We start from the raw sequence: 17480 nt of genomic DNA, 5'->3' as shown, positions 1-17480 counted from the left end.
TGATTTTGGTTCAGGTCACCATCTCATGGTTCATGGGTTTGAGCCCTGTGTCAGGCTCCATGATGTCAGCTATCAGTAATCAGTTATCAGCTCAGAGCCCGTTTGGGATTCTCTCCTTCCCTCTCTCTCTCTCTGCACCTTCCCTGCTTGCATGTGGTCTCTCTCTTCTAAATAAATTAATAAACTGAAAAAAAAAAAAAGCTAGCCTAAAATAATCCTTAAATAAAAAATAAAAAACCATCTTCTACCGGGAGAACTTGGCATGTGGAAAGGTGGCTGATTCCAGGCCTGGTACAGGGAAAGTACAAAATGGAACATCTTGTGCCAGAAAGCAAGAAGTGCCTATATGGTAAGGACACGTCAAAAGGACATAGAAATCCGCCTGCAGGCCTTCCACCTTACTGTGTCTGGGGCTCTTTGATATCACAGTATAATGGCCTGTACATCTATTGAATTGGAGGAGAGTTTTTACTTCTAATAAAGAAGTAAATACATGAGTGTAAGGAAAAACTTCTGACTGTAGAGTGTCAATTAATAAATTTATAAGAATGAGTTTGAAAAATCATTTTGCCACCATCATGGTAATAAGTGATGCAGACAAGAATCATCAGTAGATGCTAAAACTAGTGAGTGAAAGTTTTATGGGAAGGGAAGTAGGAAGTTTATATAGTTAAAAGAACCTCTCCACAAATTACTTATTAATAACAAAGCAAGAAGTGGTAACTGTACAGTGGAGAAATTTAACCGAGTGATCAAGGTTAATATTGTCAATAATGGGATTACTGATAAGCTGTATTTCCTGGTGTGATGCACTGAGAAGAATGCAATGTTACTTCTGTGATATTTCGGCCAAAAAGCATAGCATTGAGTCTCACTGTGCAGAAATATCAGGCAAACTCCTTTGAGGGTCATTCTGTGGAACAGCTGTCTTGTACTCTTCAAAAATGTTAGCGTTGTAAAAGACAAAGCTTGAGCAACTAAATATTACAGATTAATGGAGCTTCATCGGTCATGAAAACAGAATGCATTGTGTGATTTCAGATCAGATCCTAGATCAGAAAACAGATGATACTAAAAAGGACGTTATTGAGACAGTTGGCAACGTTTGAGGCCTGTAGATTAGATAATTGTATTTTGTCAGTGTTTAATTTTCTGATTTTGATAGTTGTACTGTGATTATGTAAGTGAATGTCTTTGCTCTTAGGAAATGCATCCTGAAGGATGGTTCTGTGATTTATTTTCAAAGGGTTTAGGGAAAAGAGAAATACAGAGGGGAAAAACATAATAAAGCAAAGTGGGTAAAATGTTAACAGTTGATGAAGCTGTGAAGGACACACAGGTGTTCTTTGTGCTAATCTTGCAAATTCTAAATTTGAAATTAGGATGAAACATGTATATGTACATGTATTTCAATATATCTTTTCTAGACCAGAATTCTTCATTACACTGGAATATATAAAACTAACCACTAAAAAGACTTACCTTGCTTCTCCTAAATAGTGACTGCTATCCAGGCCTTAAAGAGAGTTTCAAAAGAGACCCGTCATCTGTCTTCACCCAAATTAGTGTCATGGTGATGAAATGTGTGAGAGCAGTCACAGTCAGCTTCCTGAAGGGTATACTTTGAGTAATAGTCTTGTTTTCTTGTTTTTGTATTAAAGCCCTATTGGTCTTAGGTCTTTTTTTCAAGTTCTGGGCTTCTGGACCTGTCCTGTTAGTTTTCCATATCCGTATTAATTTATAGGATCTATGCGTGCTCACTGGCAAATCTTTAATCTAGCAAGCCTTCAAGTGCCTGTCATGTGGGAGGAGGATGTATACAGAATTGTAAATGACATGCCTCAAACTACACTTTTGATTGCTTTCTCCCTTCTTCCCTGGATTTCACATCCTGTGAGTCCTCTCTCTCCATTTCTTTGAGTCAACAACTTTCTTAATAACTTTTAATCAGATTTTGCTGAAGCTCTGGACACCTGCGATGTGGCAGAGTCCTCCAGTGACGTTCTCTGCCTCCGGTTCTGTTGGTGCCAGTCCGTCTGGAGTCCAGAAATCATGACTTTTCTCATCCCTAAAACCATCAGAAATCAATAATACCAAAAGAACAGAAAAGTAAACTTCATTTGTACTGAAATCAGGAAATGCCCATAGTCATATCAAGAACTTCAAATAATATCTGAAAGATACAGTACACTTGGACTGAATTATACAAGGTTATTATTTTGACATGTGTGTTAATTTGATGTGTATCAAAGCATGGGGCACGGTCCTGGAATTAGTAAGAAAGTTTTTAGTAAGGCAGAATTTCTTTTTTTTTTTTTTTTTTTTTTTTTTTCCTTTTTCTCATCCACAGAACCTTAGAGAGCAGATGCCTTTCTGTTAATTTTAAAGCTTTCGACGGGTGCCTGGGTGGCTCGGTTGGTTGAGCATCTGACTCTTGATTTCGGCCTCAAGTCATGATCCCAGGGTTGTGGGGTCAAGCCCTGTGTTGGACTCTGCACTCTCTCCCACTGTGCCCCCTTCCCCGCTCACAGGCATGCTCGTTCACTCTACCTCAAAAAAAGAAAAAAAAAAACAAACCCAAAAAACCAAACAACTTTTGAATCTATTTTTCATAAATTATGTGTTATGTTAGAAGTTGTGAAGTTAGATGCTTATATTAAACATAGTTTAATCTTGATGCTTTTTCTCCCCCCTCATGTTGAAGCCATAGTTGCCAAACAATCTTTTAATGAGCCTTAAATCCATACTTTAAACATTTATTGTTATGGAACTCTATGTGCATAGTAATGAAAATCAGATAGTATAAGAGGTATGAGAGGGACAGTTTCCCGTCCCAGCCCCACTGTCCAGTTTCCTAGTTCTTCTGCTGTTTATCTACCTGTCTGAGAATAATGGGTGCTAAACTGTGTTTCTTAATTTTGATTTGCCCAATTTAAATGGTCTCTGTTGATGCTTTCACTATGAAATGCATGAATTTTCTTTGGTTCACTTCACACACTGTCCCGTTATGTCATTCATGATATTTTTAGTTCTTCTGTCGGTAAACTTTGCACCATAAACTTTATGTAATATACTTACATCTTTACTTCTTAATCTATTACTTATGTATTGTCAAGGTTTATGGCATTTATTTTTGCGTTTGCTGCTATAATTTGGTCTGAGCTTCACCTATAGCAGAGATTCAGACAGAGGCCTTCTGTGGCACATCCGGCGTGTAGATTATTTGATTTGGTTAACACAGTGTGTTGTTTTTGAATTGGTTGCTAATTTTTCATAATTGGGAGGTTTCACCAAAAAATCCAGGTATTAGGGGCACCTGGGTGGCTTAGTTGGTTAAACATCTGACTCTTAATTTCGGCTCAGGTCATGATCTCACGGTTCGTGAGTTTGAGCCCCACGTTGGGCTCCATGCTTGACAGCTCAGAGCCTGCCTGGGATTCTCTCTCCTCTCTCTCTGCTCTTCCCCTGCTCGTGTGCACTCTCTCACTCCTTCTCTCTCTCAAAAATAAAATTTTTTTAAAAAATCCAGGTATTAGCTTCTCTTAAAAAAAATCAGATGACTCAAACACTTGGCACATATTCCTGTAAGGCATATGTAGTAGCAGCTTTCTCTCTCAATGGAACACATCTTTTTCCATTCACCGTAGTCCTCACCTGGTCCATTTCATCCATTTATATTTCCTGTCTCGCCCTCGTTGGTCTCTGAGTTTTGGAATCCTGACTCCGTTGAAAGTATAAAAGCAGCATATATAGTACTCTGAATGTTTAAGTAGAATGTTTGGATCTGTGGAGAAGTAGATATAATCCTGTATTATTAAGTTGTGCCACTTGAGAGAGGTTTTCCATAAGCAACAAAAATCTGAGAAGTGGGGTATAAAGATGGCAGGGTATTATAATTGCTACCATTTAAATTTATTCCATTTAAATGAAGCACCTGGGTGGCTCAGTCGGTTAAGCGTCTGACTTCAGCTCAGGTCACGATCTCACGGTTCGTGGGTTCGTGGGTTCGAGCCCCGTGTCAGGCTCTGTGCTGACAGCTCGGAGCCCGGATGGAGCCTTCTTCAGATTCTGTGTCTCCCTCGCTCTCTGCCCCTCGCCTGCTCATGCTCTGTCTCACTCTCAAAAATAAATAAATGTAAAAACAAATAAATTTATTCCATTTAAAGAATGGAATACGGTACTTTTCCTTTCTATTTCAGACCATTTAGCCTTACCATCATGCTATTTTTTAAAAAGGTTAATCAGTTTCTTCTTGAAGACATCATTCTTGGAGCCCTCTGACTTCTGTTCTAATACGAACTGCTTGTTTCCTGCCTTCCAACCCTTCTCTCCCACCCGCCCTTCTTTCCTTCCCTTTATTCAGCAAATATTTATTAAGCTCCTACTGTGTACCTGGCACTATTCTAGGTATTTCTGATAACAGCTGTAAACAAACTTATAGTGGAGAGGACATACACAATAAACAAAGTGCCATATGGCAAAAGAAAACACGGAGTTGGAAAGGAAAGGATTGGCTGCTAAGGGGAAATGAGATTGGGCAGAAACCTAAGTGAAGTAAGAGAGTAACCTATGGGGAGTTTTCCAGCAAGTGCAGAGACATGAGGGTGAGATTAGCTTGGCGTATTCGGGGGGCTGCAAGAATGCCAACGTGGCTAGAGCAGAGTGAGCACTGAAGAGGAGGGCAGTTAGAGGGAGGCAACGGGGAGAGGTCCGGATCGAATTCAGGGAGGTGCGACGACGCTATTTGATCAGGATAGTGACATAAGCTGGTTTAGATTTTTTTTCTTTAATGTTTATTTATTTTGAGAGAGTGTGAGTGAGTGCAGGGAAGGGGCAGAGAGAGAGAGAGAGAGAGAGAGAGAGAGAGAGGGACAGAGAATCCCAAGCAGGCTCTGCAGTGTCTGCATGGAGCTGGACGTGGGGCTCGATCCCATGAACCGTGAGATCATGACCTGAGCTGAAATCAAGAGTCGGACGCTTAACTGACTGAGCGCCCGGTGGCATATATATATATGCCCCGATACATGTATATGTTTTTAATTGGGGGAGAGAGGAGCAAAGGCTTCAGCCCAGGTTGCCATTTTGAACTGGAAACCTCCTTTAATCCTTATTCATTAGTTTTTTGCACAGCCTTTGGCAGAGCACGTTGGTATTTTGTAACATTTTATTTTGAAGTAATTTCAAATTTGTAGAAAAGTTGCAAGAACAGAGAACTCCGCTACCTGTTTCACCTGGACTTGTTAGCTCTCTGCAGTGTTTGCACCCTCTTCTCTGTGTATGCATGCACCTATTCTTAGGATTTTCTCAGCCATTGGAGAGGTCATTGCAGATATCTTGTCCCTTTCCCCCTAAGTACTCCGTTCTTTCACATACCACAGTACAGTGATCAAATTCATGAAATTTGGCATCTGAGAATAGTATCCACAGCACAGCCCATGTTCACATCTTGCCGGTTGCCTCAATAATGTGCGTCACGCGGCCTTTTTTCCCTGATAGGGAATGAAGTCTAGGATCGTGCACTGCATTTAGCTGTCGTGTCTCTTTAGTCTTCTTTAACCTCAAACAGTTCGTTCCTCAGCCTTTTTGTCTTTAACGATGTTGACGTTGACGAATGTAGGCCAGTTGTTTTGTAGTATGTTCTTCAAATTGAGTTTATCTCTCGTTTCCTCTGATTAAATTCAGTTCTGTTTCTGGCGGAACACCTCAGAGGTGAGCTTGTGTGCACCCCGGTGCATCATCGCAGGATGCGTGTGCTGTCGGGTTGTCCTGTTATTGCTGGTCTTACCTTAGATCGCTTGATAAGGGGGTTCTCTCGAGATTTCTTCACTGCTGAGTTAGCATTGCTCCTTTGAATCTAATCAGCTGTCTGTGGAAGTCCTTTGAGGCCGTGTTAAGTATTCTTTTCCTCTTCAAACTGTCACCTGCTAGTCTTCGATCCATTGAAGATTCTGGCCTAAATCAATTAATGCTGTAATTGTTGCCAAGTAATGATTTTCTAATTCTTCTTCCTTCTACTTTTATTAGTTGATGTTCTGCTGTAAGGAAGAGCTTTTCCTTCTTATTTATTATCAGTGCGAATTGATGGGTTCTTATCTTATTCAGTGAGTTTTAATCGATCTGCTGTGTATTCATTTTGATGCTCAAATTGTCTTTGATTTGGCCAGTGGGAGCCCCTTTAGACTGTCTCCCGTGTGCTTTGACACATCCTCGTTGTATTTTTAGTGCTTCTACTTTCTGGAATAATGTGATATTCCAAGGCTCATCTTGGCCAGACTCTGGGATCAGCCTTCTCTCCACGGCCCTGGTTCCTTTTAATGGGGATTGGTATTTAGAAACCAGGATCTGGGTGGCAAGTTGATTCTTGAGTGCTCGTCTGCTGTTGGCTTGTCATGTGTGTTCACCACATTTATTTTTAGCTTAAAGTGGGTGGAGAGAGCCCCGAAGAACATAGTATACAAATTCTAATGCCTTTAGTGGCTCACTGTTCGGAAGACCTTCTTTCTCCATCCTCATTGCTCCTTTGTATTTTTTTTTTGTGGAGATTTATACACCCTGCTTATAAATAAAGCACTTAACTCTGTGTATTATGTATGTGTATGTGCAGTTGAATGTTGATAGGAATCTATATCCCTGGGGAGGGATATAGGTTTTCATTTTCTTAAGATTCATATCGAAGTGATTTACTTTTTTATATTTGTATTTTCACTAACATTTTCTCTGTAGTAATACAGCTTTTGTTACACATGGCATTATTTTTTCAGATCAAACGACTTCAGGTGGAATTTTAAAGTTAGAAGCCTGTAGTGTATCTATTATCATGAAAGCAAAATATGATCCTTTAGTAAATTATTTAGGAAAAAATGTTTCAGCTTGCCATTTCAAGAATTTAGTTGGGCCAAAATTTTATACGTGTGCATATACATATATACACACATGTAAACTTGGGAGAATTTGGTTAAAGAAAGGAGACATGGAAGGCAAAGCCAGCAAGGGGAAGAGATAGGAGAAGGTAGGATATGTGCTGGAAAACAGTAAGTTCTGCAGACAGTTGGGATAAAGCGCTCAGATAGGGAAGGAGACAAAAATAACAGGAAAGGTTGGAGCCAGGTGTTTGAAGCCTTAAATGCCCAGCTAAAAAACATTCGGGGTGTTCTCTAGCTATTCATAAGAAAATAGTTGTGGATAAAACCACGTCGTTTAGTGATGCTGAGAAAGGGGGTGCAGCACTGCCCAGCCTTAGAGACTGGTTTGTTCTCCTCAGGGTAAATATTTGAGTTGTGAACTCCTGTTTTCAAGGGAATATCTTGCAATTATGTATGGCAGTTCAGAATGCCTGGAAAGTGTTTTGTTTTCTCAGACCCAGCCGTTTAATATTGCTTGTTTACAACTATGTTCTGAACCTTATTTTAGGAGCATATAGCTAATAAAAATGGTGTTTATTTAGTTTTCTTTCTGGGCAATGAGGCATGTATGTGTATACTGTACAGGAAGTGAAGCAAATGAACTGGTATTAATTGCGGGCCGGACCTACCACACGGTATATAAGCAGTTGTAGACCTTCTATCTCATTCAGTCCTCATAAGCAGTTCTTACAAGGAAGTAGTGGTTGTCTTTTTTTATAGGCAAGGAAATTGAGGTTTTAAGGGGTCAAGTCCAAGTCACGTAGCTAGTAGTTGTCAAAGGGGAGATCCAAACATGGGTCTGCCTACGTGTATGAGAACTGCCAGTCGTTCATAGCATTGTTCTTTGAAGCTCTCAAAAGTCTACAGTCAAGGGACTGCTGTGCTCTTCCTGCACAGCAGCTTAAGGCCAGGAGGTAAAAGATGGTGAAAATGGAGAGCAGTTGCAAGTGATATCTGCTAGCATGCAAAAATAACAGAAAATGGGCCAAGGGGAGGATCCCTGCTAGCCAGGCGGAAATGTCTGTTAGAATATGCAGGAGAGGATCAGAGCGTCATAGGACTTGAGTGAATGTGGGCCCAAGGGAGGATTAGTCGCAGTGATTTTATCAGAAGTGAGTCATCTGACAGCTCTAATCAGAATCACCCCCTTTATTATAGCTGAGGTCATCCATGTGCTTTCTCTGACGTGCCTGTTTCAAGAAGAGATTGATTCCAGACAAGTGAAACATACCTGAAGATTCTGGCCTGAACATTATAGTTGACCTGACAAGAAAGTGAGCTTCAAATTTGTCACCTCGGTGGTGGTGGTGGTAATGTTAGAAGTACTCAACAGTCCGCGTTTTCATTCTACAGCATTACTTTCCAGACTCATTCCAAACCGATTCCTAGAGGGGGAGGAAAGGGGAAACATGCTTTCAGGAATCTTGAGGCATCACCTGAAGTGATCAGGGAGTAATTTTTTTTTTTCTTTTGAATTTCCTGTTTGATCTTTAGGCAGAGCTTTTATTCATGTCCGTATCTGTTTTAATTCAAAAATAAATTATTTTACTGGTGAAGTATCTCCTTCCTCCCACCCTAAATCTCCCAAGTAGAAGGGACAGTGGGAAGGTGGTGCTGGTTGGACTGAGACTTGGCGGTTCCCCATCCTTACCCGGAGCAGGTGCCCAGCCTGCGCAGCACTGTCTCCCGGGCTTTGTGCTGCTGCCCGAGCTCCTGCACGGGCTTAACACTAACACAAGGGTTGGCTGTCTGCCTGTTGATTTTGCCACATGTTCTGACTCCCTCCTTTCCTTCTTCGTCTGTCCTCAAAGGTGTGGAGTCCCTGTTTATCACACTGACATGGTTTCTTTCTTTCACTTGATTGGCTTGACTTTTTAATTTAATTTTATTTTATTTTATTTTATTTTATTTTATTTTATTTTATTTTAGAGAGTGTGAGCAGGGAAGAGGGGCAGAGTGGGGGCGCGGGGGGAGAGAAAGAGAGAGTGAGAGGGAGAATCTCAAGCAGGCTTCACACTTAGTGTGCAGCCCATCGCAGGACTCCATCCCACGAACCTGGGATCATGACTTGGGCCAAGATCAAGAGTCAGACCTTCAACTGACTGACCACCCGGGCACCCCAATTGTCTTGATTTTTTAAGGGCTTGGTCTCTTGATGGGTCTAACAGATTTACTTTTAGATTTTCTTTTTTTGTCTTACCAGGGAATGTAACCAGATATCTTATATATACTGATTCTAGCAGGTACCTGTGTTTTCTTCATGCTGCTGCTTAATTTTATTTAAGGCCCAGTAGGTGTATGTTTGTGACCTGACAAATGGCAGCCTTAGCCCGAGTATTGTGTGTTGCCTGTCTCTTCTGGCACTCCAGTTCTGTGTGTGTGGAGCTGGGGCAGCGAGAGCAAATTGTCGTTTCTGTCTCTTGGACGGAAGGACACCTCAGGCCAGCAGGTACAAAAACTAACTTTAGGTCGCGAGTGAGTGCCAGCTTTACGGCTGTTGTCTATATTTTGTTTCCTAGTCACACCCAATTGATTGCCAGTTTTGCTACAGTCTTGACAAGAGTTCTATGCTCTTTGGTTTAACAGCAGTGAGGGTTTCCTTTGTAGAGTATTTTTACACCTAAATCTTCTACGACAAGGATTTGTGCTGATTTACTGTTACTGAAGACTTAGGTCATGTTAAGCCCCGAGCCTTTTGTCGAGGGTCTCATTTGTGTCCATCCTGCTTCCTTCTGAAACCCTATTGTTCACCTTTAACTGATCTAATCTTGCTTGATCCCATATTTCCCCACAGTCCCTCAGCAGAACTGTTTTTTGTACCAAATGAAATTACATCTGATCTTTTGAATGACCTCCACTACAAAAATTACTTTTTACATAGGTCTTGCAGATTTTGAAACTTTTTTTTTTTAAGTAACATATCTTTGTATCTTCATAACCATTCTGTGAGATGGGCAGCATGAAGATAGTTACTACTTATTTTATGAAGGGGGAAAGAAGGTACCAGTGGACATGACTTGCAGCCTAGTGGCAAAACCAGGACTTGACCAAGTCCCTGGGGTTTCGGTCCCTAGCAGTTTCTACAAACATTTTGTGAAAGACTTCCAGTTTTCCCAGAATTGGGATAATTTTATTGTGTAGGTTGAGTTGTCTACAAAGATGATAGCTCTAAAATATTTTAACGATTTTTTTTAAAGTCTTAAATTCAAGGAAGAAAGAGTGGATTTTCAGAATTTCCAAATGTTGCTGGTTCCTATTTAAAACAGGTTACAGGTGTTTACTTCTTAAGAACAAAGCAGACTAAATCAGAGAAGATAGTGACTAAGTTTTCATTTTTCTCTTTATTTCTAGGGGTAGTATTTTGCCCCTCCTTGTTGACATATTGTGAGAAGGTCATGGGTGAAATAATCACATGATGTGGTTCTTAGTAGGAATTTTTGTGTCCATGAGGATTCTTGATAGTAGTATTGGAGGTCCTCTGGCTATTGTGTGTTTTTGAAAACCTAATAGAAATGGTTTATTTTTATAAATCTTAAAACATCAAACTTCTTTACTTTTGGCTGGAATTTAAAGACTCTGATTAGAAGCCCTGGTTGGCACTAGATGGGCATGACCATTTAATCATTCTGGAAATTTGCTATTTGTTTGTAGACAAAGAGTCCATGGAGAGAGAATACCATCGAGCCAATGGGCTCGAAGGCGCCTCATAGTTGGTCTGAGGCTGTGCTGCAGTGGTGGAGAATGTCCACCAGGTGGCATCAAGGGTTTGCTTCACTGTTGGCTCCCCAGCTAACACTTGAAGCCCATTTAAACTTCTGCCCTTGTGAACCATGGCTCAGCTGCAGCTGTGCCCTCAGTTCCGGTCCCTGGCTTCCCTAGCCGCCACTCCCTTAGTGCTGTTTGTGCTCCGTATTGGCATCTGACCACATTTTGCCTCTGGTGAAAGCAGTGGGGTTGACTCTTCCTCTAGATGGGAAGCTTCTTGAAAACAGACACCAGCTGCATTCATTGTAAAGCTTGCCCCTTTCTGTGTTTCCAGCAGCGGCAGCCATAGCGCCTCTGAGTTGCTCTGTTGAGTTGACATCTGTTGGTGATGTGTAGGCTCATTGTGGATCTCTATAGAGTTCACCTTCAGTATGGTTTTTGCCTTGAAGAGTACGTTCATTTCCTCAGCTTCATAAATGATATGTTGGAGGGGTGTAGGGTTTTGTGCCTATAGATTGTGTGCTTTCATAAACTTTAAGGTGAACCCCGATCAGCCACTTTCAGTAACTCCAGAGACAGTAGTTGCAGAAAGCGATCCTGTAGATGGGGCTTCCCTGTAGCCCTGCCGTTGGTCTTGGCAGTGGAACCTCTGTGCGTGCCAGACAGCAGATAGCCATGGCATTTTCAGGCTGTGTGCCATGGAGGTAGAAGCTAGAGGAAACCAGAAAAGAATCCTTGTAGCTCTCATCCCTCTGCCTTAGCTGGGCTCCCAGCAGGGGCTCCTGTAGCAAGCAGCTTTGATCAGGAGCAAAATGCCTACTTGTACAAAGGAAGGACCTGGGAGGGCCAGTAGTACACTTGCATATTGTAGTTGGATCGTATCATTTTATTGGAGGCCATTAAGGAAATGGATGTTCAGCTTTCCCTTTTCAGAAAACGGATATGGCTTTTAAGCCAGTTGGAAGGAAATTTGAAAAGGCTCCATAATAATGTTATTTCATTATTAGAGCAAACCTGCATAGGCAACCAAGTTGTTTGCAGGCCTGACCCTGGCTCTGGCTCTTCTGTTGTATGGATACCTTTCTATAGTGCTTGGTTTGACGACATTCTGAAGTTCTGTGTTTGATAATAGGCCCAAGAGTGTGCAAAACTCTGAGCTAACGGCATTCACATTTACTTAATTGAATTTAAAAAATGAGCCACAGTCAAGGCGTAACTGGAGATAGTAATACCGACGTGGTGCGTCTGGCTGCTTTTCTGAGGGCTATTTGTTGAGTTCCCTGGTGAATTTGATAAACCAAAGCCATATTTTTATTTCTAGAGCCGGGAGTTGCCAAGCCGGGTTTTGACCTTTGGATGTTTAGAGAGCAGCAGAAGTTCTGATTATGTGATGAAGAGAAAAATGACAGCTTTTCTTGCCCGTTAAAAACCCAGGACTCACTCATGACATTCCTTTGCCCTTTGTCCTACAAACAGAGCAGAGGATGTGACCTCTACTCTTTGGGATGACATTATTTTAAAGAATGTGATCAGAATCGACCTGTTAGGCGCTCATCTTCTCTGCGAATCTCAATTTTGGTTTATTCTTACCTTTGGCAGTTGAATTTAAATCCGTGGGTAAGGTAGCTTACAAATGCCTTTTCAGAGATGCATTAAAAATCTCTTCAGGAAAAATTTGGGAACTGCCAGCACGAGTTAGCGTGGCTCACACGACTGCTTTGTGTTTAGGTGATCGGTGAGGATAACGTGGCGGTCCCCTCGCACCTTTATAAGGTGATCCTGGCTCGCAGAAGCCCAGCGTCCGCTGAACCACTGGCACTAGGGGCCTTCGTGGTGCCCAATGAAGCCATTGGCTTCCAACGCCAGCTAAGTGAATTCCAAGTGAGTCTTCAGGACCTGGAGAAGTTATCCGGACTGGTGTTTTTTCCTCATTTGGATAGAACTGGTGGCATCAGGAATATCTGCTCTGTGGACACCTGCAAACTCCTGGATTTCCGGGAGTTCACCCTGTACCTGAGCACGAGAAAGATGGAGGGAGCCCGATCAGTATCCAGACTGGAAAAGGTCATGGAAAATTTGAAGAACGCAGGGGTTGAACCAGATGATTACTTCATGAACCGCTACAAGAAGAAACTAGAAGAACTCCAAGCCAAGGAGCAGTCAGGACCCCTGACTGGAGAGACAAAGCCATCTTAGTTGCCATCTCGGAAGACGTGCGAGAGCATCTCTAACGAAGCAGGTGTGTCCTCTCCAGGCTGATGTATTTTTCGTGGCTTGGCTTTAAAGAAATTACGAACTCCTAAACGTAAGACTAAATTTCTCTCCAGAGATCAAAGATCCAAAAGATGAGAGATCAGTATTTTATTTGACGTGGGAACTAATTAAGGAAACCGTGAGGTCTGCAGGTTGTGTGCCGATCTTGTGTCAGTTCACAGGACTCTGGCCGCAAGATGACATTGTTTTTGTGTCCCTCTGGACGTCAGCACGTGAACGCATTTTGTCTTTGTGCCTCCAGGTCACGCACTGCGTGTGATGCATCTGCTCAGCTGTCTTCAAGTCCCGTGTTGTGTGTTTTCTTTCTCCAGGACCCGAGTTGCTCTTTGAGGTGGCCTTTAGACGCCCTCTGTGCGCTGTCCTGTCCACGTGTGTTATAGTGGCATAGATTTGTTTCTTCTCACAGACCCGCTGGTCCTCCACGGGTGTCACACAGGAGCCCTCGGCTACGTTTTCTGTGAGCTTAGTATGTTCTGTGTACTAAGCTCAATGCTTTACATGTATTATCTTTCAGCGACTCTCCGAGGTAAATCCCACTGCCCTCATTTTACACACGAGGAAATTAAGGCTTAGGGAGCTTAAGTGTTTTGTCCAGGCTTCACCTTTCCAAAGAAGTAACTCACAGAGGTAGGAGGCATGTGGGGCAGAGAAGAAACCTCACAGCGTGAGGTAGGTTCAAATAATCCTCACACAGAGGCTTTTGACTCAGAAATACATATATACACACATGGGGATTGGTGATCCTGGGCCTGCTTGCTAAGAGATTGCTTGTCTGCCATCGAACCAAATCTTGAATGTCCTCCGACTTAAACCCTCCTTAGCTCTTTGGGAAGAAATAATCACAGATTGGGGCGCCTGGGTGGCGCAGTCGGTTAAGCGTCCGACTTCAGCCAGGTCACGATCTCACGGTCCGTGAGTTCGAGCCCCGCGTCAGGCTCTGGGCTGATGGCTCAGAGCCTGGAGCCTGTTTCCGATTCTGTGTCTCCCTCTCTCTGTCCCTCCCCCGTTCATGCTCTGTCTCTCTCTGTCCCAAAAATAAATAAACGTTGAAAAAAAAAAAATAATAATAATCACAGATATTTGAAAGTTAGGGGGCATTGCTTTTTTGGAGTCTTATCAGAGCCCCTACTTGCCTCCAGGGATGCAGTTCTCTTAGTGACCAAATGGTGCCAAACTGATACGTTCTTTGCTTTCCAGGTGAGCAGTTTGTTCCACAGATTAAGCGACCTAACGAGGGTCTGTGCCCACAGAGTCGCCAGCTCATGATTTGCTCCCCTTGTGCCTGCTTGTCTACCTGGGCAGCAGACGACAGGGGGTGCTTTGGGCCAAAGGCTCAGAGACCATTCTGATTATCTCTAGGGGAAACGACGGCTGTTTTTCTGAGCCAGATCTCTGGATTTGGGTTTACATGGAATCCTTTCAGGGACTACCATAAGTATAGGCCGCAAAATACCTTAAAATAGGGCACAGGAGCGTCTAAATGTGTCCTATCAGTGCGGTTCCGTGTGGTATTACGAGAACAGTTTTTGTGGTGTTCGGTGTGTTCGTCTCTAACAGAAACACAAGGCTTTAAGCTAAAGGTAAGATGGTGGTGATTGACCTTGTTCTGCTCCTTTATTTGGGCAAAAAACAAAGAAGTTGGGAGGGTCAGAACACAGTAGCCTGACGAATCCAGTGTGTTTTATCACACTGTTCGCCATTAGCCTATGCCGGTCCTCTCTTCTCAGGGATGAAGAGCCAAAATGTCACCGTGACCACAAAATCTGTTACTTTCTCTCCTCACTGGAGAGGTGATGGTGGGGCCTCCCGGTGTGGTGTTTCTCTCGGCATGAGGGGGCGGCTCTGTGGGAGAAGTCCCGGGCGCTTAGCATGCATCTCTGGAGGTGAGCTCCCATCTTCTTCCCCCACGTCTGGCACTGTGCTCTTGTTCTAGCCTGAATTTCCTTCAGCCTTGGACTTCCTTCCCGTGCTCTTCTGCCTCCTAACCCTCCGCCTAGACGGTGGAGAATCTTGATTTTTAGATCAGTAAATTTAGGTGCCTTAGGTTTTTAGTATGAAAAGTGCTACCTGGTCATTGTGAAAAGTAGAAATGCTTATAACGAAAAATGCGGTCTCCCAGTCTTCATTTTAACATGGAGAAGTTGTGTTGGTCTACAGGAGTGAGGCTTGAATTGTCTGAACACGTCCATTAAGAGTCCCTCCAAAACAAACTGAAATGTGAGTACTAGATAGAGCTTAGAATTTTCCCCTGGATCAGATCGATGCTTTACACGTGTTATCTTTCAGCAACTCTCCGAGGTGAATCCCACTGTCCTCATTTTACACACGAGGAAATTAAGGCTTAGGGAGCTTATTAGGGAGCTTAAGCGTTTTGTCCAGGCTTCACCTTTCCAACTCACAGAGGTAGGAGGCATGCGGGGCAGAGAAGGTGGGACTCCCCTGGTAGGCCTGCTGATTATTTGGACGCAGCTGCAGGAGATCCGTAAGCCACTCCCAGCACCAGGTCTGTCCCCTCTGACCAAATAAGCTCATATTACCCACCTTAGCAAGTAACCATCCTCTTGGTCCCTCCTTGGGGTCTGCTGAGTTCTCAGGCTGGGTCTGGGCCTCCGCCTTCTGTCCGCTGATGCTCAGGGGAGTACCCTGCCCAAGGGGAAGGCTGCTGTGGAAGAGTAGCCATCTGCACGGGCTCTGCTGCCAGCAACCCCATCTGTAGGTGAGGAGCACTCCCTAATGTCCCCACCCCCAGGGACATCTTTATTTGAGACTCCAGGCTCTTTGGTCTCCGGATTGAGAATATTTGACCAGTGTTGTATGCGGCAGAGGTAGGATGGGTGTGCCAGCTCCTTACTGCGGGCTAGCATTTCTGCCTTGTACCTTGACCTTCAAACAACTGCAAACCTCTGCGCCTCTGTCAGGCCTCTGAAACACACAGAGGAGAGACGGTGTGATCTTGAGGGAGCACGCCTGCAGGGCTGGGCTCAGCCCGGAGCAGCCCCACTCTTGGAATGACTGAGTGCTGCCGTCACCTGTGCTCTCTGTCTCATCCCTGGGAACATGTAAGTGTCACTTACATCAGCAGCCCGTCCCTGAAGCTGTCCCTGCTCACTCCTGCACAGCCTCCCCCTGTGTGCCCTTACCTGTCCTGGGCACACTCCGCCTTCCCCCTTGATCCTTCAGTTCATTCTGCTGGAAGTGGTCAAGGGGGCCTCGCATCTGGCCCGGAACTCCTGCTCCTGCCTGCCTCCACGCCCCACCTCTCAGGTCCAGCCTCACCTCCAGGGACCAACCCGCAGGTCACTGGAGAAGACCAAGTGCAGGAACTGGACCTCAGTGTGGAGCCTGTGTAATTTGGGGTGTGCAGTGGGGATGTGGTGAATGGACTTCTCTTAGTGTTCCTGAACATGCCGTCATGGCCTAGGGGCTGGTCAGCCCCCGAGTGCAGAGTGCCTCTAGGGGTCACTGTGGCCTCATGCCACACTGCAAGACTCAAGAGTCTGTCGTGACTGTGTCCAACAAAGAACTTACCTCTAGCTCTGTAAGCCACGAAGGGTGCAGTCAGCTTTAGACGTCAGGCTCCAGGCTCTCAGGCCAGATGAAACAGGCCGTCTTGTCCAGTAGGCCTCATGTTTGACTTGTCAGAATGTGAGATTTTCCCCCCAACTTTATTTTGAAAAATGTCCTTACAAGTTGAGGGGAGAGTACAGAATGCTCTCTCCCTCGATATTTTGTCCCATTTGCTTTCTCTTTTTCTCGAACCATTTAAAAGTAGTTCTTTGTGGGGGGGGGGGGGCACCTGGGTGGCTCAGGCAGTTAAGTGTCCCAACTTCGGCTTAGGTGATGATCTCGCAGTTGGTGAGTTCGAGCCCCGGGTCAGGCTCTGTGCTGACAGCTTGGAGCCTGGAGCCTGCTCCGGATTCTGTGTCTCCCCCTTTCTCTGCCCCCTCCCCTGCTTGCTCTCTGTCTCTTGCTCTCTCAAAAATAAAAAAAAAAAAAACATTAAAAAAATAAAAGTAATTGTTTGGTTAAAAAAAGAAGTTGTAGACATGACACTTTAATACTTTGGCCGGTATTACCTAAGAATAAAGACTTTCCCCCTATATTTCCAGAATGCTGTTATCATATCTGTAAGAAAATTATCAAGAATTCAGTATCATCTAAGGAACAGTGTCTTAACATTCACCTAGGTTTTCCCCAAAAGTCTTACACTTTTGTTTCGAATATCCATGTCTCAGTCAAGATTTGATTATTGTATTTTGTTGTCATGTGTAGTCTTTGTTAATCTAGAACGTTCTTCCCAGCGAGCTTCAAAGAGAGAGCTTCGAGAGAGAGTGCTCCAGTGAGTCGTGACCCTTGAGCCCCAAACTTCCAACAGATGTCCACCAGCTGGTCCAGCTCAGGGCAACTGCACTCGGACATGTCCCGGCAGCTCACGTGGCTCCAGTTCGTTAACCGCCAGGAGCTGGACCATGTTGTCAGGTGCTTCTTCACGAATCTTAAGCTGGAGCACCCGTGCAGCCTTGCTGTACACGTGCTTTGCCCGCTGGTGGAGTTTGAAGATGAGCACGTCTTGAGTGTTCGGGCTTAGAATTTGGGTTC

At 43.9% G+C, this 17480-nt stretch overlaps 1 protein-coding gene across 2 annotated transcripts in view; it reads left to right on the top strand.

Annotated features, from left to right (window-relative positions):
- Positions 1 to 16689, top strand: part of EXOG (exo/endonuclease G) — a 29292-nt gene extending 12603 nt beyond the window's left edge. The window contains exons 6-7 of one of the 2 annotated variants that reach the window (XR_006207099.1): positions 12336 to 12912; positions 14609 to 16689. Coding sequence is in view for 1 of the 2 variants with exons in the window: in XM_042955065.1 (XP_042810999.1) it covers positions 12336 to 12803 (468 nt within the window). In the remaining variant the exon portion in view is untranslated. Of the gene's footprint in view, positions 1 to 12335; positions 13725 to 14608 lie in introns of those variants that run through there. The other variant, XM_042955065.1, reaches the window with a different exon arrangement.
- Positions 16690 to 17480: the final 791 nt, after the last annotated feature.

The sequence above is a fragment of the Panthera leo genome, chromosome C2 (assembly GCF_018350215.1).
Source record: "Panthera leo isolate Ple1 chromosome C2, P.leo_Ple1_pat1.1, whole genome shotgun sequence".
Taxonomy (NCBI): domain Eukaryota; kingdom Metazoa; phylum Chordata; class Mammalia; order Carnivora; family Felidae; genus Panthera; species Panthera leo.
The sequence above is the reverse complement of the archived record's forward strand: the minus strand, read 5'-3'. Positions and strand labels throughout refer to the sequence as shown.